The sequence below is a fragment of the Amblyomma maculatum genome, chromosome 8, assembly GCF_055883805.1.
Source record: "Amblyomma maculatum isolate TAMU_Amacu chromosome 8, ASM5588380v1, whole genome shotgun sequence".
Classification (NCBI taxonomy): domain Eukaryota; kingdom Metazoa; phylum Arthropoda; class Arachnida; order Ixodida; family Ixodidae; genus Amblyomma; species Amblyomma maculatum.
The window spans coordinates 34130244-34156494 of NC_139351.1; the positions used below are offsets into that span (position 1 = coordinate 34130244).

A 26251-nucleotide genomic window follows, 5' to 3' on the forward strand; every position below is an offset into this window, starting at 1 on the left:
TGGAGCGGCTGGTCCCTCTACGCACAAGCCACTTAGCCTTGATGCATGGCTGTGACGGATGCATTGCTATTTTGCAAACTGCATGCCACACATTCCCATTCAAGCTAAGAGTGGACGACTGTGTAAACGTAAAATACTGGTTATTTACTTCAATGGACAATGACAAAAAGTAACATGGTGGACAATGTAAAAAGAATTTGCTGCATAAAGTTTGTTGAAACCAGTTCTACATCCTACATGTAAACAAGCTAAAACCTTAATGTCGAAGGGATGTCCTGTGTGTTTAAAATCATCACGCTCAAACAACTTCAACACTGACAATCATGATTCAATATTAATAATATAGATAATGATACAATACTCACTTTTAGCCATACCAAAGAAATGAGAATGCAAAGGGATGTTGCTGTTCTTCCCCCGTGGATGACAGTTTCCCATGTTCAAAGTGCTGCTTCCTGTTGGCCTACGAAATCGGCTACAGCAAATGGCATCTGAAAAATTTTTGGAAGCCTCATGCTAGTCTTCAACGAGAAAAGCATTGCCATACAGAAGCAGAACACAAATACTTTTACAACACACTAAAAGCACCAACTGCGGTGCTGTTTTTAGGATGACTAGGTAGAGGTTTTGCTGTAGCAAGCCAAATGTTAGCCTTCAATAAGGAAAGCATTCCCATACAGAAACAGAACACAAAAACTTTTACAACGCATTAAAAGCATCAATTGCACAAATGCTTGTAAGATGACCAGGTACAGGTTTCTGCTATAGCCCACATCATGTGACCAGCGGTTATCAGAAGCCTTGTATGTGAGCATGACGCCCTAGATTCAATTTATGGCTATCACTGTATTAACAAGCATGGGTTTAAAGCTACTTTAATATGATAATATAAGAACATGGTAAGAGCTTTCAGTGCGAGACATAACCTCAGTATCATGCACTATAAGGTGCTGCATGGCTCTAGTGTAGCTTTGGCATTATCTCGCTGTCAATAATGCAGTGAAGTTCTGAGGAGCCTTTGAATATCTGTAAGGACAAAGCAACAACAATGTTGTTTTCATCTCACTTTTGCTCAACTCGGTTTTTTTTTTTTTTTTTTTTTTTTGAGCCCGCGGCTTGCATGGCCTCCCAGTATGCCTGTTTTGCATAAAAGAAGGCGTTGCAGGCACCAGAGCTCACAGCCCAACTGTATCGCAGCGGCGGTATGTCAAATTCGTGCCAGAACAGCGCAGAACAACGGGTCAAGAAAAAGACAAGTGCTGACTTTTTTTTTTCTCTCATCTCCTTGTGCGGTTGTTCTGCGTGGTTCGGTTCCACATGCATAACCAACATGCGCAAGGTGCTGTCCTGGTTTGTCAAAGCTGAAGGAGAGTACTAAACCTTTAGTTATTTAGTAGCTACAGCCGTTCCTTCTAGAAACTGTAGTTGCCGTAAAGCTCGAGAGAGAAAGATCAGCGGCTGTCCATTAAAAAAAAAAAAAAAAAAAAAAAACGTGACGTTTTCACAAGTGTAGCATGTCACACGATAGGCTCGAGGAGTGCAAAAGTTTTCTCGTATAGTTTTTACAACTCAGCACGTTGCGCGTGGTTAACAAATTAACTCCTTTAAAGCTCGGGCAGGCACTCCTTTATCAGAGACAGAGAAGTTGCGCGGCTTACTGGCGCAGCGTCCAGTAATGCCGAGAAAGATGGCCCTCAGACTTAAGGCTGCACTTTAGTTAGTCGGCGCGGAGCCATCCTGTCAATCTCGCCTAAAACACTCGACCGTTCGGCTGCTGTACAGAGCTGTTTCCTTACCCAAAAGCTCACCACTATCGGTGCATCGAAAAGTTCCACTAAAGAAACAAAAGTTCGGTGAAATACTTACTTTGGAATCGGCGGGTGAACAAAGCGTGCCAGCCGCACCAAGCGACAGCAAAAACAATGCTAGCAGTGCATTACAGCCGTAGGTATTTGTAACTGCGCAGAAAATGCAGAACACGGAAACGTGAAACCATCTTCCATGACTAAACTTCAACTTGTCAGGTGGATTGGATTGGCTCATTTCAGATGTTTTTGAGGATAGGTTCGGTTTCGTTCTTTTTGAGCTTGCTGCTTGCTGCGTCTATTCAGCCACTGATTAAAATTTCACCGAAGCATCATGATAGAAAAATGTTTAATGGTCATTTAACTTTTAATCAAAAATTTTTGATGGAAGAATTCAACGATGAAACAGGCGGAAAATAAAAAAAAACTGTTTAATGGAAACGCTTTCTATCGCATCGATTCGCTCTGGCATCATATAATGCAGACTTGACGGCATTACTGATTTATACGCAGTTCAGACGAGCACGACGACTACAAACTATATCATAGCTGTGTAAAAGCAAATCCAGTGGCGGACGTACGGCGGCTTTCCGCTGGGCGAACGGATTCGACCATCCGCTTTCGTACGTACGCCGGAATTCCGGCGGACGTCCGAAATCGGCCGCCGAGTTGCGGCCGAGTTCGGTTGTCCGTCGGACGTCAGTGGCCGTCTGGGAAGGAGCGTACGTATTACTGCGCTATCTGATGCTACGTAAGTACGCATTCTGTACAATGGGAACGAAGCATCGATAGAAATGACGGAAGGTAAACGGCAACTGCTTTTGTTGGCGAGAAACATTTTTAGAGCATGCAGTTATATTCACAAGGATGCAAACCTGGGCGAGTCGGTAACGGTGCTCCATGGCAGTGTGTAGCACAAAGAGTGTACACATTAAGGCGCTACAGACAGCACCTGTGTTGTGTACCTTTTCTGTGTCCCTCGATTGTCCTTATGCGCTACACATATGTCATATGGATGCAGATATATATTAGGCGCATGTTTCACCGTAAGCGTGGCATTACCAACGAGCTTCCTCGCGATGATCGAACCGGCCGCGTCTCGTGCATATTGTGTATCTGAGAAAGAAAAAAAACTTCGTCAGCTTCTTCATTCAAAAGATATGGTGACTTCGGCAAAACCTTGTGTGCAATCATAGGCCGCGATGTACCTATAAGCCGCTGTATAGTAAAGGTTCCTCGTTTGTGCTCTGGTTCATGCATTTCTGCCACATGTGCCTGTGTTTGTTATTACATATACATAAGAGGAGTGTTGCGTGACTTTGTTTCCTGTGTTGTTCGCATACACAATATATAAATAAAACTGCGCGTACGTGTTTACTTGTCAGCAAGTGTACAGTGCGCAGAAAGAACCATATGTCAATAAAAAAGAAGCATTTTTCTTTGTTCCAGAGATTACAAATATATTTTATATCAATAAATGCCTATCCTTTAATTGTTGTTACAATAGAAATTCTGGGTTTCCCTTTGTGAGCACGGGATGTCCGGGACTAAGATGCTCAAACTTCGCAGAAGCCTTCGCAAGCAAGAAGCGTTAAATACGTGCGCCACTTCCAGTCCAAGACAAAACACCCACCCTGAAACTTGTAGTCAGCGCCTCCAGTTATAGCTGAGGTCTGTTGCGACTTAATGAGAGCTGAAATGCAGTGCAAGCAGACCTCTTGCCGAAGATGTGAGAGCGCGGTAGGCAGCAAACAGCGCGGCTGGTAACCACCCAGTTTGCAGCGCTCCTGGCGGCGGCCGCCGGCATTCATCGCTCGCGGTGCCACCCGGGAGGCCTCGGTCGGCACACTAGCCAATATATTCTAGGCACTATAGTTTTGGTTTTGTGAACGGCAAGGTGGTGTATTTAAACCGTGATTTAAACGTCGTGTAAAACTTCGCACAGCGCGTGGCAGTACACGAAGAAGCAGGGTTGAAGGCCAGAGCGCAGCAGGGCTACCTATTGCAAGTGCTCATAATCTAAAAAAAAAAGTAAATAAATAAAGATAATGGCTTGGCTCAGGAAACCCATACGCGGTATCCTGATGGACATAACCGGCGTCCTCTACGAAAGCGGCGAACGCAAGGCCATTGAGGGGTCAACCGAAGCCATAAAAATGTAGGCCACTGGCGGTAACGTGCGTGACTATTGTTCACGTAGACGTTGTACGTTGTGTTCTTGAATAGCTGGCTGCCGAGGGCGAGCACACCGTATTGGTTGTTTTGGAAGGTCTTCCACGCCGTTCTCTTATGTCATTATACGTAGTCGTCCAGACACCTTTCTAGAGCCATTGGTGCCTGATGGGCCCAATGCAGATTTTAAAGGCACGATGACTAAAACTGGTTCCATTGGAATATACAGAATAAAGACAGGTTGCAAGCAACCTGCCTCTCGTAAACGGCAAGTGAGGTGCGCCGTTTGAACGCTCTAGACAGGTGTGTGCACGACTTACTACCCATGTGACGTTTTGGTCTTGCTAAAGTTGTTTGGATCGTGGATTTATCTACTGGCTGCGATTAATGGGCGCTCTAAAACAGGTGTGCATTGGAGACTAGTGGTATGGCCTGCATGTATGCTTGCTTCTGGCATTGTTTTTATTACTCCCATATTTTTCTTTTATTTTCAAAAATTCTAGGCATTCAACAGGCACACTGATAGTTCCATGTGATTTTGTGCAATAGCAAACTCATTTGCCCTTCAGTGCATCTGATAGCATATTCATGCTTATGAATTGTAAGGGGTGCATATAAAATAAGTAAAAACAGATTAGCTTTATCTGATTGTAAATATAATTCAGTAAATGTTGCAATACACTGACTTGCCTAAAAAATTGAATAATTAGCTTCCAGTCATCTTAAGTTAAGCTAATTAAAAAGTGCTGGAGTGATATGTGATATCATAAATATGTTCAAATAAAGAAGCCCGGGTAACAGTAAAAATAGTGCTGCATTCAAATATGTTTTCATTGCTGTTAGTAATTGCAGAACGAAATTTATCCTGTCCTTGTGTGAATATGTGAGACTTGCAGTCACGAAAATCTGCGAAGCCAATGCTGAGCGCTCAGGCAGATCATTGCTAAATCTTTCCTAAGGCAGCTAAACTAGTTCAAAAGTGAGTTATTTGTATTGATGGCTTTTATAACTTCCTTCGACCAGTGTTACAGCCAAGAAAGGTTGGAGAAGGGCAGTTCGCTAATGTAGGTTATGTGTCCTACAGGCTTCGGGCTGCCAACTTACCATTCCGTTTCATCACAAATGAGACACAAAGGACAAAAGAGCAGCTGGACACACTCCTGCACCGGCTGGGCTTCGACATCTGCGAGAAGGAGATCTTCATGTGTGTGCCTGCTGCAAAAAAGTTCATCCACGACCTCAACTACCGCCCATTCCTGCTCGTCCATCCCAGTAAGGCAGATGGAAATGCACATTTTACATTCCTTGCATGCCTTTTGCAGCATGCAGCTTCTGAGTTACACTGTCATCTGCATTAAAAAAAATCACGTTTTACTTATTATGTACATCTTTCCAGTACTTACATAGTGGAGCATAAACTTGGATTGCAATGAAATGCTTAATTTGAAAGCACACTGCAAGCTGTAACAATGAGAAAGACAAGTGCAGTGCCAAGAGGCTGAAAAAAAGTAAAATAGTTAAGGGAACAGATGTCAGTGAATGATGACCTGGCTGAAAGCAAGGTTGCATAGGCAGTGGATGCGATGCAGAGAGGATAGCAATATGCAGAGCAATGGAGTAGAAGCATCAGATGCCCCCCCTCCCCCCTCTCCTAGCTCTTCCTTTACTGCACCATGTGCTATCGCTTTCGATAGTCCCTTAGGGTGGGCGAGCAGAGGATTAGAGAGTCTGGTCTGTGCAGGTGGGCGTAGGGTGGCCAGAGCTGGCGCACAATATGGAACATTTCTTGGTTCTCAGTGAATGCAGTTCGGGCTTCTACTGCTGATGATGATAATAACTGTATTGATCGTGAGGTTTGAAATGCAGGATGTTACACATTTTGCCTTATATGCCAGGGCAGTGTGCTGATGAGCAAGGCTTCAGATAATTTCGTTCAGCTGAGGCTGTTTGATATGCACTGACATTGCAGAGTGCATGCGTACCTTCACATCCACCAAAACATAGCCACCACAGCCAGGACCGAATACGGTGTTCATGTTTAACACTTGAGTGCCCGAATCCCTGAGACACCGCATTGGGGCTTGGACACATAGTAGCCTATTATGATCCATATTGAGAAATAATTCAACATTGTCAGTATCACGAATTTTCTGAAATCATTGAAAAATTGCTGTTGATTTGACTGCTGTCTGAAGATAAGCAAACAGAGTAGCGAACTTCACAAGTGGTGGCACCTGGTGGCTAGTTGACAAAAAGGCAGATGAACTAGATAGACGGATGGGTTCAGTTTCTTCTTTCCTTTCCAGGTGATTTCAGTTGTCAAAATCACAGCTTACTCATTTCTCCACAAAGAAGATTCAGAGTAGACAGCAATTCCTTATACGTTAAAAACGACACAGTTTTTGTAAATTGATTCCCAATTAACAGCAAGGTGGTGAGTTGTAATCGATTAAAAAAAGAAAGGAACTCAAAGGAAAAATTGGGCAGAGACACTTAAAGGGACTGTCTACTGATTTTATCTACATTTTGTTCTGGTGTCAACCAAAAGCTCTTTCGCTAAATTAATTAATACCTGGCTGTGGCACTAAGAAAGACCGCAGAGCAATTTGAAACTTGATTTTCTGTACATAGTCCTGTTTTCTCAACATTATTTGGGGCAAACTCCGTCTTCGCGAGTATATTAGTAACTCTGTGGAACTGCTGGGTTGCCAGCATCGCCTGGGTGGTGTGCAGTTGCAGATATTGATAAAATTATAATGAAGAATACTAATGTAGATTTAAATGACGTAAAACGAATAAATGAATTAAAGGAAACTGGTGATATCGATCACAGATGTGAACAACCATTCTCGCCAATAGCAGCACTGCTGCAAGTATAGTGGCATCTTCTTTTGTGTGATTTTAGCTTTAAAAACTGTTTAACCGCCGATCAAGGAAGTGTAAACAATAAAAGTAGCTGTAATTTTTTTAGTGAGGGAAAAAGTATTCTCCTTTAAGTTGATGTGAACAAAAATAACTGCATGATGCTGTGACATACTCACGAAATTTATTATTTATGGTCACATGATGGTGACATGGCTGTAGGCAATAATCTGAGGAGATTGGATTGCACTGGAATAAACTCGTTACTATTGGGCTGACTTCCGTCCTCAAAAGAATTAAGCAAGCAACATAGCGATGGCGGTAGCAAGAACTGTGCTCATTGGTCGTCGAAATACAAATGCCTGTTGCACTTGTCAGCGCTTTATTTAAAGTCACTTAAGGAACAAAGCTGCAAAGGTGATTAGGACAACCTGGAATAATGTAGAAACAGACGTGAGTGGCTACAATCATTTGAGATAACATCTTACTTGTAAACTACCGCTTTTTTTTCTCGCCCCCTCCATCAATTTGTATGTGATGGAAATAAAGTTTATTATTATTATTGTCATCTTGCACGACGAAGAAAATTATAAAACCGTATCCAGCAGCTTTGAGCATCTGCAAACAGAGAAAAATCATTGTGTCATCACCTACATCATTCTGTGCATTGCAAGCAAGCTGATAGCACCTCATGCCTGTGGCTATTGGCAGCAGCAAGTAAACATTACGATAGTTTGCACCAATATTCACTGCAGATGGCCATCATGTTAGCTGCAAAGGGACGACATAACATAGTTCAGTTCCACTTTCAGGATCAACTTTCTTGACCAGTGTGAAGGGAAAGTCTGCTGACTTTTTCAACAGTTTTTGTTTTGCTTCATTGGAAAGCTCCATCCCCAAATTAACGAATACTCGGCTGTGGAGCTGAGAAACACGATAGGACAATTTAAAACTTAATTTTTCCTTATGGTAGTCTCGTTTTCTCAATGGTAGTCGGCGTCTGGAAACACTGACGTAGAGACGACATACAGCTAGTATAGTAACTTAGTAGCTCTATGAACACGAATGTCGCACCGCCTAGGTCACATGCAGAACATGTCATGTACTAAGATACAGAGACTTTATTGAAACTATTGTAAAGATGAAGATGTATACGTGCAAAGATGAAGAAAAAGCTTCCGCGCGCTGTTGCAAGTGACATCGCTATCGGTGTGTGCTTTGGACCTGACCTGCTCGTATAAGAACTGTTCTTGGCGGGCTTCTAGATCGCATCCCGGTACCTCGATAAACCCCCATCTTACATTTGGTGGAGTGGCGGGTTAGAAACGTCGGTACTGGAGCTCCGTAACCGCACTCTTCCTACACCTGCCATACCAGACGGCGTCCAGCATCAAGGCATGCAGGCGGGTCCAACTGTCATCTGCGCCGGCTCGGGCCATCGCCAACGGGACCTGGCTATCTTCAGCGGGACCGAGGAGCACGATGTCAAAGATTGGCTCACCTCTTACGAGCGGGTGAGCCTCTACAATAAATGGGACGATAAAACTAAGTTGAACAACGTAATATTTTATCTCTCCGGCGTGGCAAACTTGTGGTACCGTAACCATGAAAGCGACATCCGTACGTGGGCTTCATTTGAAACAACACTCGCCGAAGTCTTTGGTCGCCCGACTGTCAAGAAATTGCGCGGCGAGCAGTGCTTGCGTAGACGGAGGCAGCAGGTCGGCGAAAGCTTTACAAGCTATATCGAAGAAGTCGTCGACCTGTGCAAACATGTGGACGCCAGTATGTCAGAGGCTGCAAAGATCAAACACGTCTTGAAGGGTATTGATGATGACGCCTTCCAGATGTTGTCAGCGCGCGACTTGCATACTGTTAATGAAGTCTTAACGCTCTGCCAGAGCTTCGAGGAGCTGCGCAAGCAGAGGGCGTTGACGCGTCAGCCCCAGGCACAGATTGAATCGCTTGCTGGACTGACACCTGCAGCAGACAACCCATCGTTGCTGCAGCATATTCAAGCATTTATTCGTGAAGAGGTGGGGCGTCAGCTTTACCTGCTTCCTAGCCCTCAAGAGCAGCCATACCATTTGTCACCGGCATTGTGGCAGGCCATCCAGGAGCAGGTTGCTGAGGCTCTTCCACCTGTTCATCCGCCATCAGTTGTCGCTGCTGCTCCTCTTACTTATGCCAACGCCGTTCCAAGACCTGTCGCCGCTCCTACGACCATGACGATGTCATTCCAAGGCCTGTCGCCAGTCCTTTGACTTACACCGAAATGGCTGCACGACCTTAGCCGCCAGTTTACACTTTACCGTCATTGACAGGCACTGGCACTTGCACAGGGCAAGCGCCAGCACTCTATTTTTGAATGGCTCCAAAACCACGCAATCCCTGGCGCACGACAGATAACCAGCCAATTTGCTACATTTGCGGGCTGGATGGGCATATTTCTCGCTATTATCGAAACCGTCTCCCAGCGTCAGCACCACCTACCCAAGGTTCTGGGTACTGGTCTTCGACGCCTCAGTATTCCACGCCTACTGAGCTTCCAGCAAGCCATCACTTCTCACCAGACTGCTCAGCCAACTCTGATCGTTGTTCATCGTTGCCGCGATGCCGCTCTATCTCTCCGATGCAACGTCGACCGAATGCTTCACGTGAGGTAAACTAGAGGCCGCAGTTCTTGAGGCGAGAACTGCGACCCCATCGAACTTTCCAAGTCCTCATCTATCGCCAGCCAATCTTATTGAAGTTTTCATCGAGGGTGTTTCTGTCATGGCCCTAATTGATACTGGTGCTGCGGTTTTGGTAACGGACGCAAAACTTTGTAGCTGTTTAAAGAAAGTGAAGACTCCAATTATGGGACTTTAGTTGCGAACGGCCAGCGCTCAGAAAATCAAGCTTTTAGTAGCGCGCACCGCTCGAGTAGTGATCGAGAATTGCCTTTATATAATTGAGTTCGTCGTGCTGCCAAGTTGCTCACACGCTGTAATTTTAGGCTGGGATTTCCTGTCGCGTCATGCCGCTATAATCGATTGTGCTCGCGCTGAAGTCGGATTTTCTGCGCTGCCCGAGCCCATGTCAGACCACGCTCCTTCTAGTTTATTCGCTAAAGCCCTCGTTGCTGAAGACATCGACATTCCTCCTTCTTTGTCCCTGCTTGTAAATATCACTTGTGGCTCTGTGTGCCATCACACTGTCCTTTTCACACCAGCACATACATTTCTGCACCGAAAGTGCCTTCAGTTGCCCTATGCTGTACTTACCATCTCTGCTGGCTCCTCTGCGTTCTGGGTCTCTAACTCATTTAACTACCCCACTGCTTTGAGCCACGATGAATGTCTCGGGAGCCTACAACCCATCGCATCTCTTCTCCCTGCAGAGACTGATGACACGCCGCGCCTCGTCATGACTGCGCTCAGCCCTCCACTTTTTATACTAGCGCCCTCTTCCACAGACTTGTTCTGCCACTCCATCAACTCTAGTTTTTCTGAGCTTCAGCGGGCACAACTTCTCGGCCTCCTTCAACAGTTCAGCTTCTCCTTCGACTCCCATCAGAATTCCCAGGGCCAAAGTTCAACTGTCACTCATCGGATCGACATTGGAGACTACGTATCACTGCGACAGCGGCCCTACCTTGTGTCTGCAACAGAGCGCCAGGTTATTGAAGAGCAAGTAGACCAGATGCTCCAGAACGGCATCATTCAGCCCTTAAATAGCCCTTGGGCTTCGCCTGTTGTGCTCGTTAAAAAGAAGAATGGTTCCATCCGCTTCTGCGTAGATTACCGCCAACGTAATAAGATTACGAAGAAAGACATCTATCCTCTTCCGCGCATAGACGACGCACTGGACTGCTTGCAAGGGGCTGAATTCTTTTCCTCCCTAGATTTACGTTCCGGATACTGGCAGGTCGGGATGGAAGCAGCCGACCGCTCTGAAACCGCTTTTGTTACTCGAGACGGCCTGTACGAATTTACTGTTATGCCTTTCAGCCTTTGCAATTCTCCTGCGACATTTGAGAGAATGAGGGACACCATTTTGCATGGACTGAAATGGAAGACCTGCCTCTGCTGTCTCGACCGTCTTTTCTTCTGACTTCCACACTCATCTCTACCGCCTGAAGCATGTCTTGATTTGTCTTTCTGATGCCGGCTTGCAGCTCAACTTTAAAGAAGTGTCATTTTGCCGCCCGTCAACTGACCATTTTAGGGCAGGTTGCCTCTAAGGGAGGGGTTTCTCCAGACCCGGCCAAACTTCGTGTCGTCGCTGCCTTTCCCAAGCCGAGATCCATCAAAGACCTTCGCAGCTTCTTAGACTTGTGCTCCTATTTTTGTCGGTTTATTCGAAACTTCGCCTCTATTGCTGCCCCTTTGACGCAGCTTCTGTCGGGCAGTTCTGACTTTTTGCTCTGGTCACCGTCATGCGATGATGCCTTCAATACGTTGCGCCGAATCCTCACGACACCGCCCGTCCTGCGTCACTTCAACCCGACAGCCCCTACTGAAGTTCACACCGACGCCAGTGGTGTCGGTCTCGGCGCTTTACTCGCTCAGCAGAAATCTGGATTTGCTGAATACATTGTCGCCTATGCATGTCGAACGCTCACGAAGGCGGAGTCAAATTACTCAGTCACTGAAAAAAGAGTATTTGGCAATAGTTCGGGCTCTGACTAAATTCCGCCCTTACCTTTATGGTCGCCCCTTTGAAGTTGTGTCAGACCACCATGTGCTGTGCTGGCTTTCTTTCTTGAAAGACCCATCCGGCCGTCTTGCAAGGTGGGCTCTTCGTCTACATGAATTTGATGTAAATGTAGTCTACCGCTCTGGCCGCAAGCATGAAGACGCCGATGCCCATTCTCGCTGCCCCCTTACAGCTGACGTTGCCAGCCCTTCCACTTTGAATGCCTCGGCAACGTCACTTCACATCAGTGACATGCCTTCTGTGCAGCGGAGAGACCCCTGGGTCGCTTCTCTTATTGAGCTCCTCTCTGATCCATCGGCTGCTTCTCCATCGCGTGCGCTTTGCCGCCAAGCATCACACTTCGCTATTCGCAACAACCTTCTTTATCGCCGCGACTGCAGTTCTGATGGCCGCAAATGGTTGCTAGTCATTCCCCGCCACCTATGCTCGCAAGTCTGCGACTGTTTTCACGCTGACCCACAATGCGGCCATGCGGGAGTGTTCAAGACATACCATCAGCTACGCTTACGATACTGCTGGAGGGGCATGTACAATTTTCTCCTCAAATACATTCGCTCATGCCTCGTCTCTAAACTTCGTAAGTCCCCTATTCATCTTTCTGCTGGCGAGTTGCAGCCATTACATTGCCCATCACGTCCCTTTGATTGCGTGGGTATTGATTTATACGGCCTGCTCCCTTACACTGCTGCTGCAAACCGTTGGGCTATCGTTGCGGTTGACCACCTCACGAGATGTGCAGAAACTGCTGCCCTTCCATCTTCCACAGCGTCAGACGTAGCCTCTGTTACGACCAAGCATCCGCAATTGCGCGCTCTATTGTTCGCCTGTGGGCATGGATAAGTTTTGTGAATATGTGGTGATGGTCCAATGGCTCTAAGTGAGCCTGTTTCCAGGAATCCTGTTTTGTAAGCATGTTTTGCTTTGTGGACAACCTGCAAATGCCAAATTGACCCTGTCAAGAGAACGTCTGGAAAAACACAAAGAAACGTCCCCCTGCGGGAAATAGCAGGAAGTGCTTTCTTTCTTTTGTTCACCCTTCCAGTCGAGAAGTGCTATCCTCCAGTGATGAATGCCTCCTATCCAAAGGAGACGACAGAGTGACATGTCCGCTGACGTGCAGGACAAGAAAGGAGCATGACTCATACGGCCATTAAGTGATTTCCCGGGAATGCAGGAAAGATTTGCAATTGTCGAAAAGGGACCATGTTGGGAGCCCTATGCGGCGCCACGTGCACTCGGGTTTCTGAGAAGTAAAACCCCTTGTCAGAACCAGCCTGTGGTTTCTTTGCTGAAGAATAGAAATGTACCTCCTCTCCTCGCCGTTCCCAAGCTTTTCCCGCCAACAAGTGATCACGCCCAACGAATGAATGCCGGACCAGTCAGTGCTTCAGACCATCAGTGCAGTGATGTGTTCGATTGGATGCCGATACCTGAGGGGCGTGCCCTGGATTTGGTTGGTCAGCATCTTCAGAGAGGGGCTGGACATAGGGGGTTTTTAAGGACGCTGCAGAGCACGAAATGTCGCTCTGGGCCCTGGGTAAACGGCTCATCCAGTCGCTTCTCGCTAAGAACTCTTAACGCTTGTCATTTTGCTGATGTACCCTTCTTTTTCATGTAAATATTCTTGTAAATACGTTTTCTCAAAGTGCCAGTAAACCTGCTTGTACATATTTCACCAACTTAGAAGATTCAGTCCTTCTTCAACCCCGAGTCTCTGCACGCTACCAAGTGAAGGCCGGGTCGACATAGCCCCAGCGTCACGACAACTGGTGATCAGCGGTGGGATCTGAATCTACAAGCACAACGACTGGTGATCAGCGGTAGGATCTGAATCTACAAGCCCCAACACTGGTGATCAGCGGTAGGATCTGAATCTACAAGCCCCAACACTGGTGACCAGCGTTGGGATCTGCATCTACAAGCTACAACATCTGGTGATTCGAGGTGGATCAGAATCTACAAGCCACAACAGCTGGTGATCGGAGGTGGCATCTCAAGCAACAAGCAGGAGCAACAATCGGCCAACAAGAGAGCAGCTCGGAACATCGATCGCATGTGTGGGTGAGTGCTTGGCTTTTCTTCTGATGTGGACCAGGTTCTAGAACAGGGTTAGATTTTAGAACTGGTAAAAAGTGTTGAAACGCCTTTAGGTTTGGTAGTTTGCACTGTTGTTTTGGAAGTAGCCGACACTCGGAGCGATCATGGACCTACAAAAGCTGCAGAAACCGGAACTGTTGCAATTGTGTGAGGAACTGGGAATTGATACAAGTGGTTTGGCACGAAAACCTTTGATTATAAAGGCAATCACAGATTTGGGAGCCGATGATGAGGAGCTCAGTGAAGCATGGAACCTCATCGCCCAAAAAAAAGAGGAAAGGGAGCGCGAACGTCAGAGGGAGAAAGAGGAAAGGGAGCGCGAACGTCAGAGGGAAAAAGAGGAAAGGGAGCGCGAACGTCAGAGGGAAAAAGAGGAAAGGGAGCGTGAACTTGAGAGGGAAAAAGAGGAAAGGGAGCACGAACGTGAGAAGCTTGAGAGAGAAGCAAAAAAGCGGGAGCTAGAAATTGAGCTCCGGAAATTAGAAGTAGAGTTGAGCAAGAGGTCGGGCAATTGTCCCCAGCTAGCGGTACCTCTTCTCAACAAGGAGGCAGATTTCAAGATGTCAAAGTACATGCAGCCATATGTGATATCAGGGGATATCGGTCTGTATCTGGGTAACTTTGAGCGAACTTGCGAAGAACTGTCCTTCCAGCGAGACACGTGGTCTCAGAGATTATTGACGGTTCTGCCCTGCGAGGCAGCGGAGGTTGTCGCGCGGCTAAACAAGGAGGACGCGGACAACTACGAGAAGGTCAAAGCTTGCCTTCTGATTTTCGGAGACAGAGATGTGCAGGCCTTAACACGTTCAAAGGCGCGAGAACTAGCTACACTGCTCATACCAGAAAATTCCACAGCGGAGGAAACGGCAGTTAAGACAGTGGTCGATGCGGAAGATAGCGGGTCAGAAAACTTTGAGAGCGAGGCATCTCAGATAAGTCAACTTGAAAGTGAGCTTGATGAGACGCGGAATGAGGACGTTCTTGAGAGTAACCTCTTGCCGTCAGTCTCTAGTAATCTCACGAGACTTCTAAGTGGAACCCGAGAGGACTTAGCTATGGAGCAAGCCAATGATCCCAAGAATAAGCTCGAAGTACAGTGGGAAGGACCTGCTAAAGTCGTTGCAGAGCTTTCTGACACTAACTACGCAGCGAAAATCCCCGATAGGCGTAAAGCAGTGCGCATTTATCATTGCAATCTTATGAAGCCTTATGAGCAGAGGGAAACCATGGTAAATCTAACGTTAAACCTTCCTGAGGAGATTGGGGATAACTTGATTTGCCTCAGCGGAAAAGGAAGCAACGCTCAGGAGCTTCTCAAAAAGACGGAGCAGAGAGGAGAACTAAAGAAATCCCAGCTGTCCGATCTGGGCGAAATAATAACAGAGTTTGAGGCCTGTTTCGTGGACAGGCCAGGCAGGACTGATTTGACTGAGCACGATATTGAGCTGACTTCAGACGTGCCAGTGCGATCAAGGTGCTACCGATTCTCTCCAAGGCAAAGAGAAATTCTGGATAGGGAAGTAACTCGCATGCTGGAATTAGGAGTAATAAAACCCTCGGAAAGCGATTATGCTTCGCCTATGATCTTAGTAGAAGCTCCAGGTAAAGACCCTAGGCCTGTGGTAGACTACCGAAAGCTAAATTCTCTCACCAGGGATCAAGTGTATCCTATTCCGAATATTGAGGAGAGAGTAGAACAGGTCAGTAGAGCGGCATATGTGACTACGCTGGACCTTACTCGAGGATACTGGCAAGTACCGCTCACTGAACGCGCCAGCAGATACGCGGCTTTCGTCACTCCGACGGGCAGCTACCAGCCAACAATGATGAGTTTCGGGCTCAAAAATGCTCCATTTTGTTTTTCCCGACTCATGGATAGGGTTTTAAAGGGGTGTGAAACATTCGCGGTGCCTTATTTAGACGACATTGCGGTTTTTTCCGACTCATGGGCGGACCATATGGTACATCTAAGAGCTGTACTGAGCCTTTTGCGTCAAGCTGGACTAACCGTAAAGGCCGAGAAATGTTGCCTGGCAAGGGCGACCGTGGACTACTTGGGTCACAATGTAGGTCAAGGTTTCAGGAAACCTAGCGAGATTAAGATTTCTGCGGTAGCAGACTACCCGCGGCCGAGCACGAAGACGGAAATTCGAGCATTCCTGGGTCTGACGGGATACTACAATCACTACATCCCTAACTATTCATCTTTGGCTAGCCCTCTGACCGACGCTCTCCGCAAGACAGAACCGACAAATGTAGTCTGGGACGAACAAAAGGAAGCCTCCTTCGTAAACCTGAAGGCTGTGCTGATTAGCCGTCCGGTATTGCGAGCTCCAGACTATGGCCGAGAATTCACGGTCCAGTGTGATGCCAGTGATCGAGGGTTAGGTGCTGTTCTCTGCCAGAGAGATGACGACGGTAATGAGCACCCCGTGCTCTACTTGAGCAGAAAACTGAGTTCTAGAGAGAGGGCTTATTGCGCGTCAGAGAAAGAATGCGCTTGCATTGTATGGGCCATTCAAAAATTGCAGTGCTATCTTGGAGGGGCCAAATTCACCGTAGAGACGGACCATTGTCCCCTGGCTTGGCTGCAAACCGCGACATCGAAGAACAGTCGCCTTCTTAGGTGGAGCTTGATTTTACAGCAGTACAATTTTGAAATAAGATACAAAAAGGGGAAGTTAAATGGGAATGCGAACGCGCTTAGCCGCTCTTTCTAAGCGGTCCGAGATGTTCCTCACCATGTATCCAAATTGATAATCAGGTTTTTTTTTTTTTTCTTTCTTCGTGCGCTTGTATATGTGTGACTATGTAAAGCAGCACGTTTGGTTTTCTAGGAATACGTGGGTCCTGAACGTCTTGAGAGTGGGCTTTTCTCGAACAACAATGGCAGTTTTCTTTTGACCTGGTCTCTTCAGACGGGAGCCGAGTGCTTGCTTCGACATGTGGTTGAGTTTCAGACAGCTCGAGCAATTTGGCCTACAACAATCAAGACAACGCGACAAGCAACAGCGAGCTTCAAGCGTTCACGTGCAGGCCATTAAGTCGTCTCTTCATGCAGCAGCTGGGACTGCTGCCCTCCGAGACTCTTCTGGCGGGGGAGGAGGCTGTTACGACCAAGCATCCGCAATTGCGCGCTCTATTGTTCGCCTGTGGGCATGGATAAGTTTTGTGAATATGTGGTGATGGTCCAATGGCTCTAAGTGAGCCTGTTTCCAGGAATCCTGTTTTGTAAGCATGTTTTGCTTTGTGGACAACCTGCAAATGCCAAATTGACCCTGTCAAGAGAACGTCTGGAAAAACACAAAGAAACGTCCCCCTGCGGGAAATAGCAGGAAGTGCTTTCTTTCTTTTGTTCACCCTTCCAGTCGAGAAGTGCTATCCTCCAGTGATGAATGCCTCCTATCCAAAGGAGACGACAGAGTGACATGTCCGCTGACGTGCAGGACAAGAAAGGAGCATGACTCATACGGCCATTAAGTGATTTCCCGGGAATGCAGGAAAGATTTGCAATTGTCGAAAAGGGACCATGTTGGGAGCCCTATGCGGCGCCACGTGCACTCGGGTTTCTGAGAAGTAAAACCCCTTGTCAGAACCAGCCTGTGGTTTCTTTGCTGAAGAATAGAAATGTACCTCCTCTCCTCGCCGTTCCCAAGCTTTTCCCGCCAACAAGTGATCACGCCCAACGAATGAATGCCGGACCAGTCAGTGCTTCAGACCATCAGTGCAGTGATGTGTTCGATTGGATGCCGATACCTGAGGGGCGTGCCCTGGATTTGGTTGGTCAGCATCTTCAGAGAGGGGCTGGACATAGGGGGTTTTTAAGGACGCTGCAGAGCACGAAATGTCGCTCTGGGCCCTGGGTAAACGGCTCATCCAGTCGCTTCTCGCTAAGAACTCTTAACGCTTGTCATTTTGCTGATGTACCCTTCTTTTTCATGTAAATATTCTTGTAAATACGTTTTCTCAAAGTGCCAGTAAACCTGCTTGTACATATTTCACCAACTTAGAAGATTCAGTCCTTCTTCAACCCCGAGTCTCTGCACGCTACCAAGTGAAGGCCGGGTCGACATAGCCCCAGCGTCACGACACCTCATTCATTTTGTAGCGATTCGTCCTTCGCCACAGCGCACCTCGTGAACTACTCAATGACAGAGGACGCATATTTTTATCTAACGTTGTTAAAGCTCTACTGAACAAGTGCCACATACTTCACCGAACCTCTACTGCCTATCATCCGCAGACTAACGGGCTCACCGAACGCTTTAATCGTATCCTTGGTGACATGCTTTCTACGTCTCCTCCGACCACTCTGACTGGGATCTCCTACTTTCATATGTGATGTACGCATACAATACTGCTACACAGTCAACTACCGGTTTCTCTCTGTTCTATCTTCTTTATGGCAGTCACCCTTCTGCTACACTAGATACCATTCTTCCATACCAACCAGACGCATCTGAGTATACAGCTGCTTCTGAAGCTGCCCGACACGAAGAGGAGCGTCTCCAAATTGCCCGGTCTCACAACTGAAACCTAATCCCACCAGAAATCCCACCACAATAACTATCAGACGACACCGCAATTCTCTTCTGGCAGTCTTGTGTGGCTCTGGATTCTATCAGGTACTCCGGACTATCTTCAAAATTTATTTCCAAGTATCACGGCTCCTGTCATGTTCTGAAGCGCATCTCTCCTGTCAATTACATTGTGGAACCCCTGACGCCCTCACCTGATCTCCATCGACATGGCCACGAAACTATCCAGTGGCCTCTTTGGTGGTGTAATTTTCTGTTTTGAACACATTTTAAAAGTAAGCCAAGCGATATTAACAAATAACAGTAGCTGTGATTTATTCTAAGAGAAAAAAATAGGCTTCTTGAAGTTGATATGAACACACATAACTTATGTCTATTTGATTCTGTGGCATAGTCATAAAGCGTAGTATATTCAGTTCAAACACTCCAAGCAAACACCATTTAGTAGCAACGAAAGGACACAGCATGATGCCGCTATCAACTAAAACCTGACTTTTTTGATCAGGATAAAATGTAAATTCGTGGTTAAACCGCGAGTTCTTTCCTCAGTACTGCCACCAAGGAGTGAGATCTACCAGAAAATGCCAATATTGTGAGCCACCGCTCGAACAAACGTCTTTATTTCATTCATATTGGAAGGGCACAGCGCAAGAAGACAGGGAATGAAAGGAAGAAGATGTACACACAAGCACTCATGTGTACGTCTTTTTCTTTTCGTCCCGTGTCTTTTTGCGCTGTGCCCTTCCAATATGAATCGATACCAACTCGCCCAATTGTCTATCGTTCATATTTATTCCAGCCACAATCTAGAACGCTGCGCGTGATCTTGCAAACGCCGGTGAATGATGAAAATGCTACGTATGTACAGGTGAAAGAGATGAAAGTTCTGGCACCGCGCTCACAATATTTTTATACTCGTCTTCGATAATAGACCGTCCCTTTAAGACTGCTTACGTATGAGAATGTGAAAGCATTATATACTGACTGTGAGTCATTGTTATGACTGAAAGTGATTGCTATGTGTAATGCTTGTACATGCTCTACACCTTACAGTAAGTTACTAGTAAAGTGCCGAGTAATGCTACATTGCACAATGTATATCATTCATGAATCATGTCTGTATAGAATGTTACATTTCGGCATTCATGACCTCTTGCATTGTGCACCATACACCAAGGTGACGACGACATCCGAATTTCATGCCACGCACGCTGCCACCTGCCCATCAATCAGTGCCCAACCATGTCACCTGTCAACCACCACCTGCCAGACGCATATTCGTGAGAGAGACCATGGTGTATGCTGCCCAAGTTAGCAGGAATGACGCAGATATAAAGCCCCACATTAAGCCAGTTTTATGAGTCTGTCTGCCTGCATGGCTTAGAAGTAGCCTTTCTATCTTGGGATTCAAGGGTCCCATCTCTAAAGTGCTGCCTAATTCAGCCACGACATGCAGTCTTGTGATCTCAAACGAACAGCCAACCGATTAGTGCCCTGCCATGCCACCTGCCAACTACCACCCGGCGCAGACGTGTTTGTAAGGAGGGCCAAACAGACAGACACAAACCTGCCAACTCAGACTAGCACCACATGCCAAAGGCATGCTCGTGACCTTTTCCTGTGTGTGCCGGTCGATTTCTCATAATGGGGCTAGTAAGGCTTTCGCATTGAAACTGGCTAGACAGGACTGAAACATTGGGTGAGAGCTGGCTTTAATTTTGGTTAATTAATGCTAATGAGTAATTTTTGCATATTTTTGGTAATTTTAGGTAGCAATATTTTCTCTCTCTTTCCCCCCCTAAGTGTCCCTTCATTTTTTCCCTCTTTTTATTTTTCTGCTTTTTCTTCCTTCCTTTTGTCTTTCTCTTCTTTCTTCTCATTTTCCTATCTCTCCCTTGGCTTATATTTTGGCTTTCTGTGTCATAACTCCCAGTCTGATAAGTGCCAAAGAAAGCCGTGTCAAGGAAGGCCAACTACTGCTCAGTTGCACGGTGACTCACGACGGGCTTCCATAACAGAGTTCTCTCCTGAAAGCCCTCAAGAAGTTGAGGACCGTGGAGAAATTCAGTTGTAAGGTTTAGGCTTATGGGATTGAATATACCGCAGTGACTCAAGTTATAAGGGCTGCAGCTAACTTCATTCACTTGGAGCCAAAATTTATAGACCCTGCCACTGCGGCATCCACTTATAAGAAAGCGCTTGTGTTGCCTTCTCACTTTCATGCTCGTCTCTTTCTGCACTTTCTTCCAAAGGTGAACTTGTGGCAGTAGTCCACACAGAGATATTTTTCTTTTTAACTTGCCAGTCACGTGTGGAAGACTTCTTATAACTGTGCACGCATCTATACTTCTACACTTACTTTGCTGTCTGTTTTAGTTAGCTGTTCTTAGCTTGAAACAAAACTGCTGTGTCACATGAAAAAGAAAGCTAGAAACCACCGTGCCTTCTACGTACGTGTCTTATGCAAGGCTGAGTCGGAGCAAGTGGTTGATACGTTCAATAAACTAAAGAACAAAAAGTATGAAGTGGCCAGGATCTTCAGAGAATGAGGTGCAATGGAATGCATTCTTTTTATCATCCCAATTTTGCATTCCATAGCACCACTGTCATATTTTACAGGGTCATTGTACAGAATTGCTTGTGAGCTCACGGCAGACCTAACACAGGCTTCGCAGTCTGCTATATTTGCGTTGATGTAAACCTTCTTTGAGGAATTTGGTTGCTAAGATTTCCAACACTCTGTCTGTGACTTATTTGCATGTGGGACAAAAAAGATGTAGAGTCCGAGTTCTACGAATGTGATCAGAGCCAGCCCAACTGCGTCATCATGGGCGATGCGGCGAGCAACTTCACGTACGAGAACCTGAACCAGGCATTCCACGTTCTCATCGAGAATAACGACTCGGTCCTCATCTGCCTCGGCAAGGGGTGCGTGCTTCCTCGACGGGAGAAAAAAAAAAACATTATGGCACTAGAATTTTCACAAGCAAATGGTGCAAGTTAAGCTGTGCTGCACGAGTACTGATTTGGGTTAGACAAAAGCCTTTTTTTTTTACATATACATACTGTAAGGTAACGCGAAGGTCGGACTTGGGGAATCAGGCTTTATTGCAGACCTGAAGCCTTGGTCGCACACTGCAGCCAAACACACTCCGCGATGACGATGGGTATCTACAAGAGGGAGCAGGATGAAGATGAAGCAGCACTACGGTGGCTGCAGCACGTTCAGCCGTGTGGAAGAAGAAGCGCCACACAGTGCTCACACTATTTCGCCCGCGCAGTTGAAGCGGCCAGCCTGGCCGCAGTTAGTCCGCAGGATTGCGCCGAATAAAAGGTTTCATACGTGAAACGTGGACAACTTCAGTGCCACGGTAACGACTGTCCGGAGGAGGGTGAAGAGGAGAGACGCGATAGTTGACCGGGGAGGTTTTTGCAAGAACTGTGTAAGGACCAATGTAACGGTGCTGTAACTTGTCAGAAAGACCAGGAGTGCGTAATGGGGTCCAAAGTAACACCTCGTCGCCGGGACGGAACGAAACTTGGCGATGGGTTGCATCATAGCGGCATTTGCGGTCTTCCTGGCTGGCTTCCGTGTTGACGCGAGCAAGCCGGCGAGATTTGGCCACTCGGGAAAGGAACTGGTCAGGAAGAGAGGGCGAGGAACTGGCATGTGTAGAAAGGAAAGAGGCGTCAAGAAAGGTAGCAGGAGAACGGCCGTAAACGAGGAAAAACGGGGTGTAACCTGTGGTCCGCTGTACAGCCGTATTGTAGGCGAACGTAACAAAAGGAAGTATTACGTCCCAGTTTCGGTGGTCCTGGTCGACGTACATAGACAACATGTCAGAAAGCGTGCGGTGGAACCGCTCAGTCAACCCATTGGTCTGCGGGTGATAGCTGGAGGTCAATTTGTGATGTGTGGTTGAGGCCTCAATAACTTCGGCTACAATCGTCGACAGAAATGTCCGACCACGATCGCTGAGAAGCACTTGAGGGGCCCCATGACGCAGTACGAGCGATTCCAAAAAGAAGGTGGCGACCTCATGTGCTGAGCCATTAGGCAGGGCAGCGGTCTCAGCGTAGCGTGTTAGGTGGTCGACGGCGGTGACGATCCAGCGATTACCTCGTGCGGACAATGGAAGTGGCCCGTATAAGTCTATGCCAACAACGGCAAAAGGAGTAGCTGGGCAAGGTAGCGGCTGTAGTAGGCCAGCAGGAGGAGAAGTTGGCCGTTTGCGGCCAACTTCTCCATACATACAACAATACATATAAAACCTTCGTTACAAGCATCCTGAGATTCTCCTCCATTTTTGTTTACCGCTCTAAACACATATGCGCCTAAGATGGAGCCAACAATAGGCGTCATTTGTCAGTCTTATTATTGTGCAGTGCCTGACCCCACTGTCTTCGAGGTGAAGAAAAACAGCGCAAAAACGAAGACGAGACCACACAACACAGGCGCTTCTTCGTCTTCGTTTTCGCGCTATTTTTCTTCACCTTTATTATGCACCAACTAGCCCACCAAAATGCTCCCTTGGCCCACTGTCTTCACTATGCCGCTGGGCTTTGCCACTCAAAAAGAAAAAAAAAAACATGGGAGGAATTGGAAATATATCAGTTGCGTCTTGCCACCCATTGGTCTCAACCTTTTGAGTATAATGAATGCTTCAGATTGGAAATAATTGGTCTTTTAAATTTGGCTTGCCAGTTGAGCTGACATTGCATACCGGTTGGACTCAAATTTAGTTTGAACTTCCCAGTCAGAAAAAAAAAGGGAAAATAATTACTTTTTCTACTAGGGCTGCTGGGAGACCTATGGCAACATAGTTAAAAAGAAAAAGTTTATTTTATTCAAGATACCCTAAAGCAGCGGCTCTCAAACCTTTTTGCGTCGAGGAACCCCAACAGCCCTTAATATAAGCCACAAAACCCCGCCTCCCTCATCCCTTAAGGTCTGAGGTGCGGGTGGTTCCTGCGCTGATGGCACAAAACTGAGGAACGATCCAGGATGAGAAAATACTTTGAAATGTGTTTCAGTGAACCAGGCACTGTTCCTTGACAACTGCCATAGCAAGAAGTGAACAGCGGCAATAGAAGGGGGGGGGGGGGGGTGAAGTTAAGTGGGATCTTGTGAAACCTAGTTTGAGAACCCCTGCCCTAAAGGACCTTTTTAGAGGATATCACATATGGGAGAAGATACTAAACAGAATTACATGCTTTTATGGAATTGAACGAGACAAACTGGCATGTATCACATGCAAGGGAGATACTAACAGAATACCAAGTGTTCTTTTTTTTATCTGCACAGATTTTTTTTTTTTTTTTTTTTTTTTTTTTTTTTTTTTTTTTTTTTTTTTTTACAGAGCCGTAATTGATGCGGCAGTGTGGTCAGTGCAGATGGACCTTACAGCATGGCGAACATTGTCTGTGACAGTATCATGAGATGATTACTTAATTAATGTTAACTAATCAACTAGTATTCAATTTTGTTTTGTTTTGAGTGCATTAAATATGTAACTGAGGAGGCATTCAAGATCATAGCTGAATCCAGTCTGTGTTTTCTAAATCAGCATTGTGGTTCGAGGTACTGAGAGTGGAATTATGTACATAAAATGAGCCCATGCGACAACCAATATGCGACGTGTGCTTGAAGCAGTACAGCCACACCTCATATACCAACGAACACGTCTCAAGGTCAGAAAGAACAACATAGCTTTCCTTGGGTGTCAGACAGACCGGCATCCCCCTCCCCTCCTTCCTTCCCCCTTCCTTCCCCTCTGCTCTTTGGTGTGGCTGACTAGATAAAGTAACAAGCGAGACTAGCTGTTACTGCCTTCTTTACTTTATCATCACCCATTGAGCCCATATGTCTGCCTCACTGCTCCTTGTTATACTACTCACAGAGCTACACTAAAGATGTGCAGCTGCACCTTTACTTGGTGATATGATGAAAAGGATCACGACACCATAAAATTCTGCTGGGCCCCAAGCTATGTACGCATTGACGGCAATGAGAGAGCAGACGTGCGCATTGCATAAGCTTGTAGCAGAGAAATGAAGAAAACATACACACTGTATAGAGACTACATAAAGTTAGTACAGCGTAAATGAAGGACAAATGGAATCCTATGTGGAAGAAGGAAGTAAAGGATCAATTTTCACCTGGTAAAGCCTATGTTAAGAGAATGGAAATTACAATCATATTATGGTTTCATGGAAGTGATGCTATGCTGTCTACGTTGGATGCACACGTCTTACTCACAGCAACTACTTTCTGATGAAAGAAAACAATCCTACTTGCAAAGCATGAGGAGAGAGCCTCATTGCATGCTCAAAACTCTACATACTATGAACAAAGCATTTTACTGTATTTTATGGTGATTCTATTCCTTTCTGCCCCAGCTTACTTTTATGAAAAAGCTCATTTGTAGACTTGTTTTAAGTCTCCAGTGTCCTAAAGTAAAAACAGTCTTTACTAAAGAAATTTTAGCTCTTAGTTCTTTCATTTCCTGATTGTGTCCTTAACTTTGTTCTTGGTGGGCGATAGCACTAGTCGCTTGTACACCGTAAAACCAACCTGACCCATCCCTGATTATGCCGTGTCAAGTGGCCAAGCTCTGAAAAACTAAGAAGGAGTGCTGCGAGTCAGCTGTATGTCTCATAATTTAGAATATGGGTGTGTTTGTCTGAGAATCTTCTCTTTTTGTTGTGAGCCTAAATCATTTCTGGTGCACTTCACGAGTCTGTTTTCAAGCGACGTTACCATTGCGATAAATGTGCCAAACTGTGCCAAGCCAGCTGTGCCATCCTGAAAAAAATTGTGCCAAACTGCTCCCAACTGACTCTTCTGGAATCGGGAAGTGCCATGCACCAGTTATTTGGCCAGATAACCTTGGTTATTGCGGATACGCTTTTATAATGCACGCAAGAAAACAAAATATATTGCGCATTTTGTTAGGCAGTGTAAGTACGCTTGTCTTGTGGGTACTTGCATTTTTCGATTTGCGAAAGAGTCATGTCGCAACGCTGACTTCAAAACAGCACCATACAAATGCTGACAGATTTTTGGCACTAACCCTTGACAATGAACCATCCAGTCCACCCTGGCAACGTTCTGGCCCCATTTCACTATGACCATGGTAGTTTCCATTTCGTGAAGTTTTTTTGTAGCTCCGCAAATTTTATTGTAGCAGAATTCAACTAAATAATGGCTATTGCGTAATCCTAGATATCCTATCCGATTGCTCTTTTTTTATTTTTGTTCTGTGAGAATTAATTGTTTTTGCACTTCTTTTCCACTTATCATGTTACAAGGTGAAGGCAAGACTAGAGAAACAGCCTTTATTTGATACTAGTTGTGCAACTTGTTTTCCATAATGTATGCAACTGCTTGTGCCCCCTGTTGAAATTCTTTGTTCATTTTGCAGAAAATACTACCGGGAACATGGCGAATTGGTCATGGATGTCGGACCTTTTGCAGCTGCTCTTGAGGCAAGCATGACTTGCAACACATTTTTGAACCAGTAAAGCTACAGGGGTAACGGAGTCGATTGATGTGGGGGAAAGGGATGACATTTTTCTTTAACTCACCATCATAATCATCAGCCTGACCCCACTGCAGGGCGAAAGCCTCTCCTATATTTCTTCAATTAGCCCTGTCCTGTGCTAGCTGCATCCACTTGACCCCTGTGAACTTCTTAACCTCATCCGCCCACCTGACTTCCTGCCTCCTCCTGCTACGCTTTTTTTTTTCCCTTGGAATCCAATTTTTTACCCTAAGTGACCATTAGTTATCCTCTCTTCGCACTACATGTCCTGCCTATGCCCATTTCTTCTTCTTGATTTCCACTAGAATGTCAGTGACTTGAGTTATTCCTCTGACCCACTCTGCACGCTTCTTATCTCAACGTTATCCCTACCATTTTTCGTTCCTCTGCATTGTTCTCAACTTAAGTTGAACCCCTTTATTTATTTTATTTATACATACTGCAGCCCCTTTATGGGGCTACTGCAGGAATGGGTTATACAAATCCATACAAAAAACAAGTAAACAATAAAATTTAAACATTCACGAGAAAT

General features: G+C 46.0%; 2 protein-coding genes across 2 annotated transcripts in view; both read left to right on the plus strand.

The window, feature by feature from the left end:
* The first annotated feature begins 3682 nt into the window (after positions 1–3682).
* LOC146180874 (phospholysine phosphohistidine inorganic pyrophosphate phosphatase-like) overlaps positions 3683–26251 on the plus strand; it is a 32300-nt gene continuing 9731 nt past the window's right edge. Inside the window, exons 1-4 of the mRNA XM_084576198.1 lie at positions 3683–3963; positions 5062–5249; positions 20950–21103; positions 25600–25663. Coding sequence (XP_084432324.1) covers positions 3854–3963; positions 5062–5249; positions 20950–21103; positions 25600–25663 — 516 coding nt within the window. The 5' untranslated portion in view covers positions 3683–3853. The remainder of the gene's footprint in view (positions 3964–5061; positions 5250–20949; positions 21104–25599; positions 25664–26251) is intronic.
* Positions 8237–9103, plus strand: LOC146180875 (uncharacterized). The gene has a single exon (XM_084577710.1). The coding sequence runs from the start codon at positions 8237–8239 to the stop codon at positions 9101–9103; it is 867 nt and encodes a 288-aa protein (XP_084433836.1).

Excerpts from the sequence above, each read along its gene's own strand:
- LOC146180875 (XM_084577710.1), top strand. The coding sequence starts at position 8,237 with ATGCAGGCGGGTCCAACTGTCATCTGCGCCGGCTCGGGCCATCGCCAA.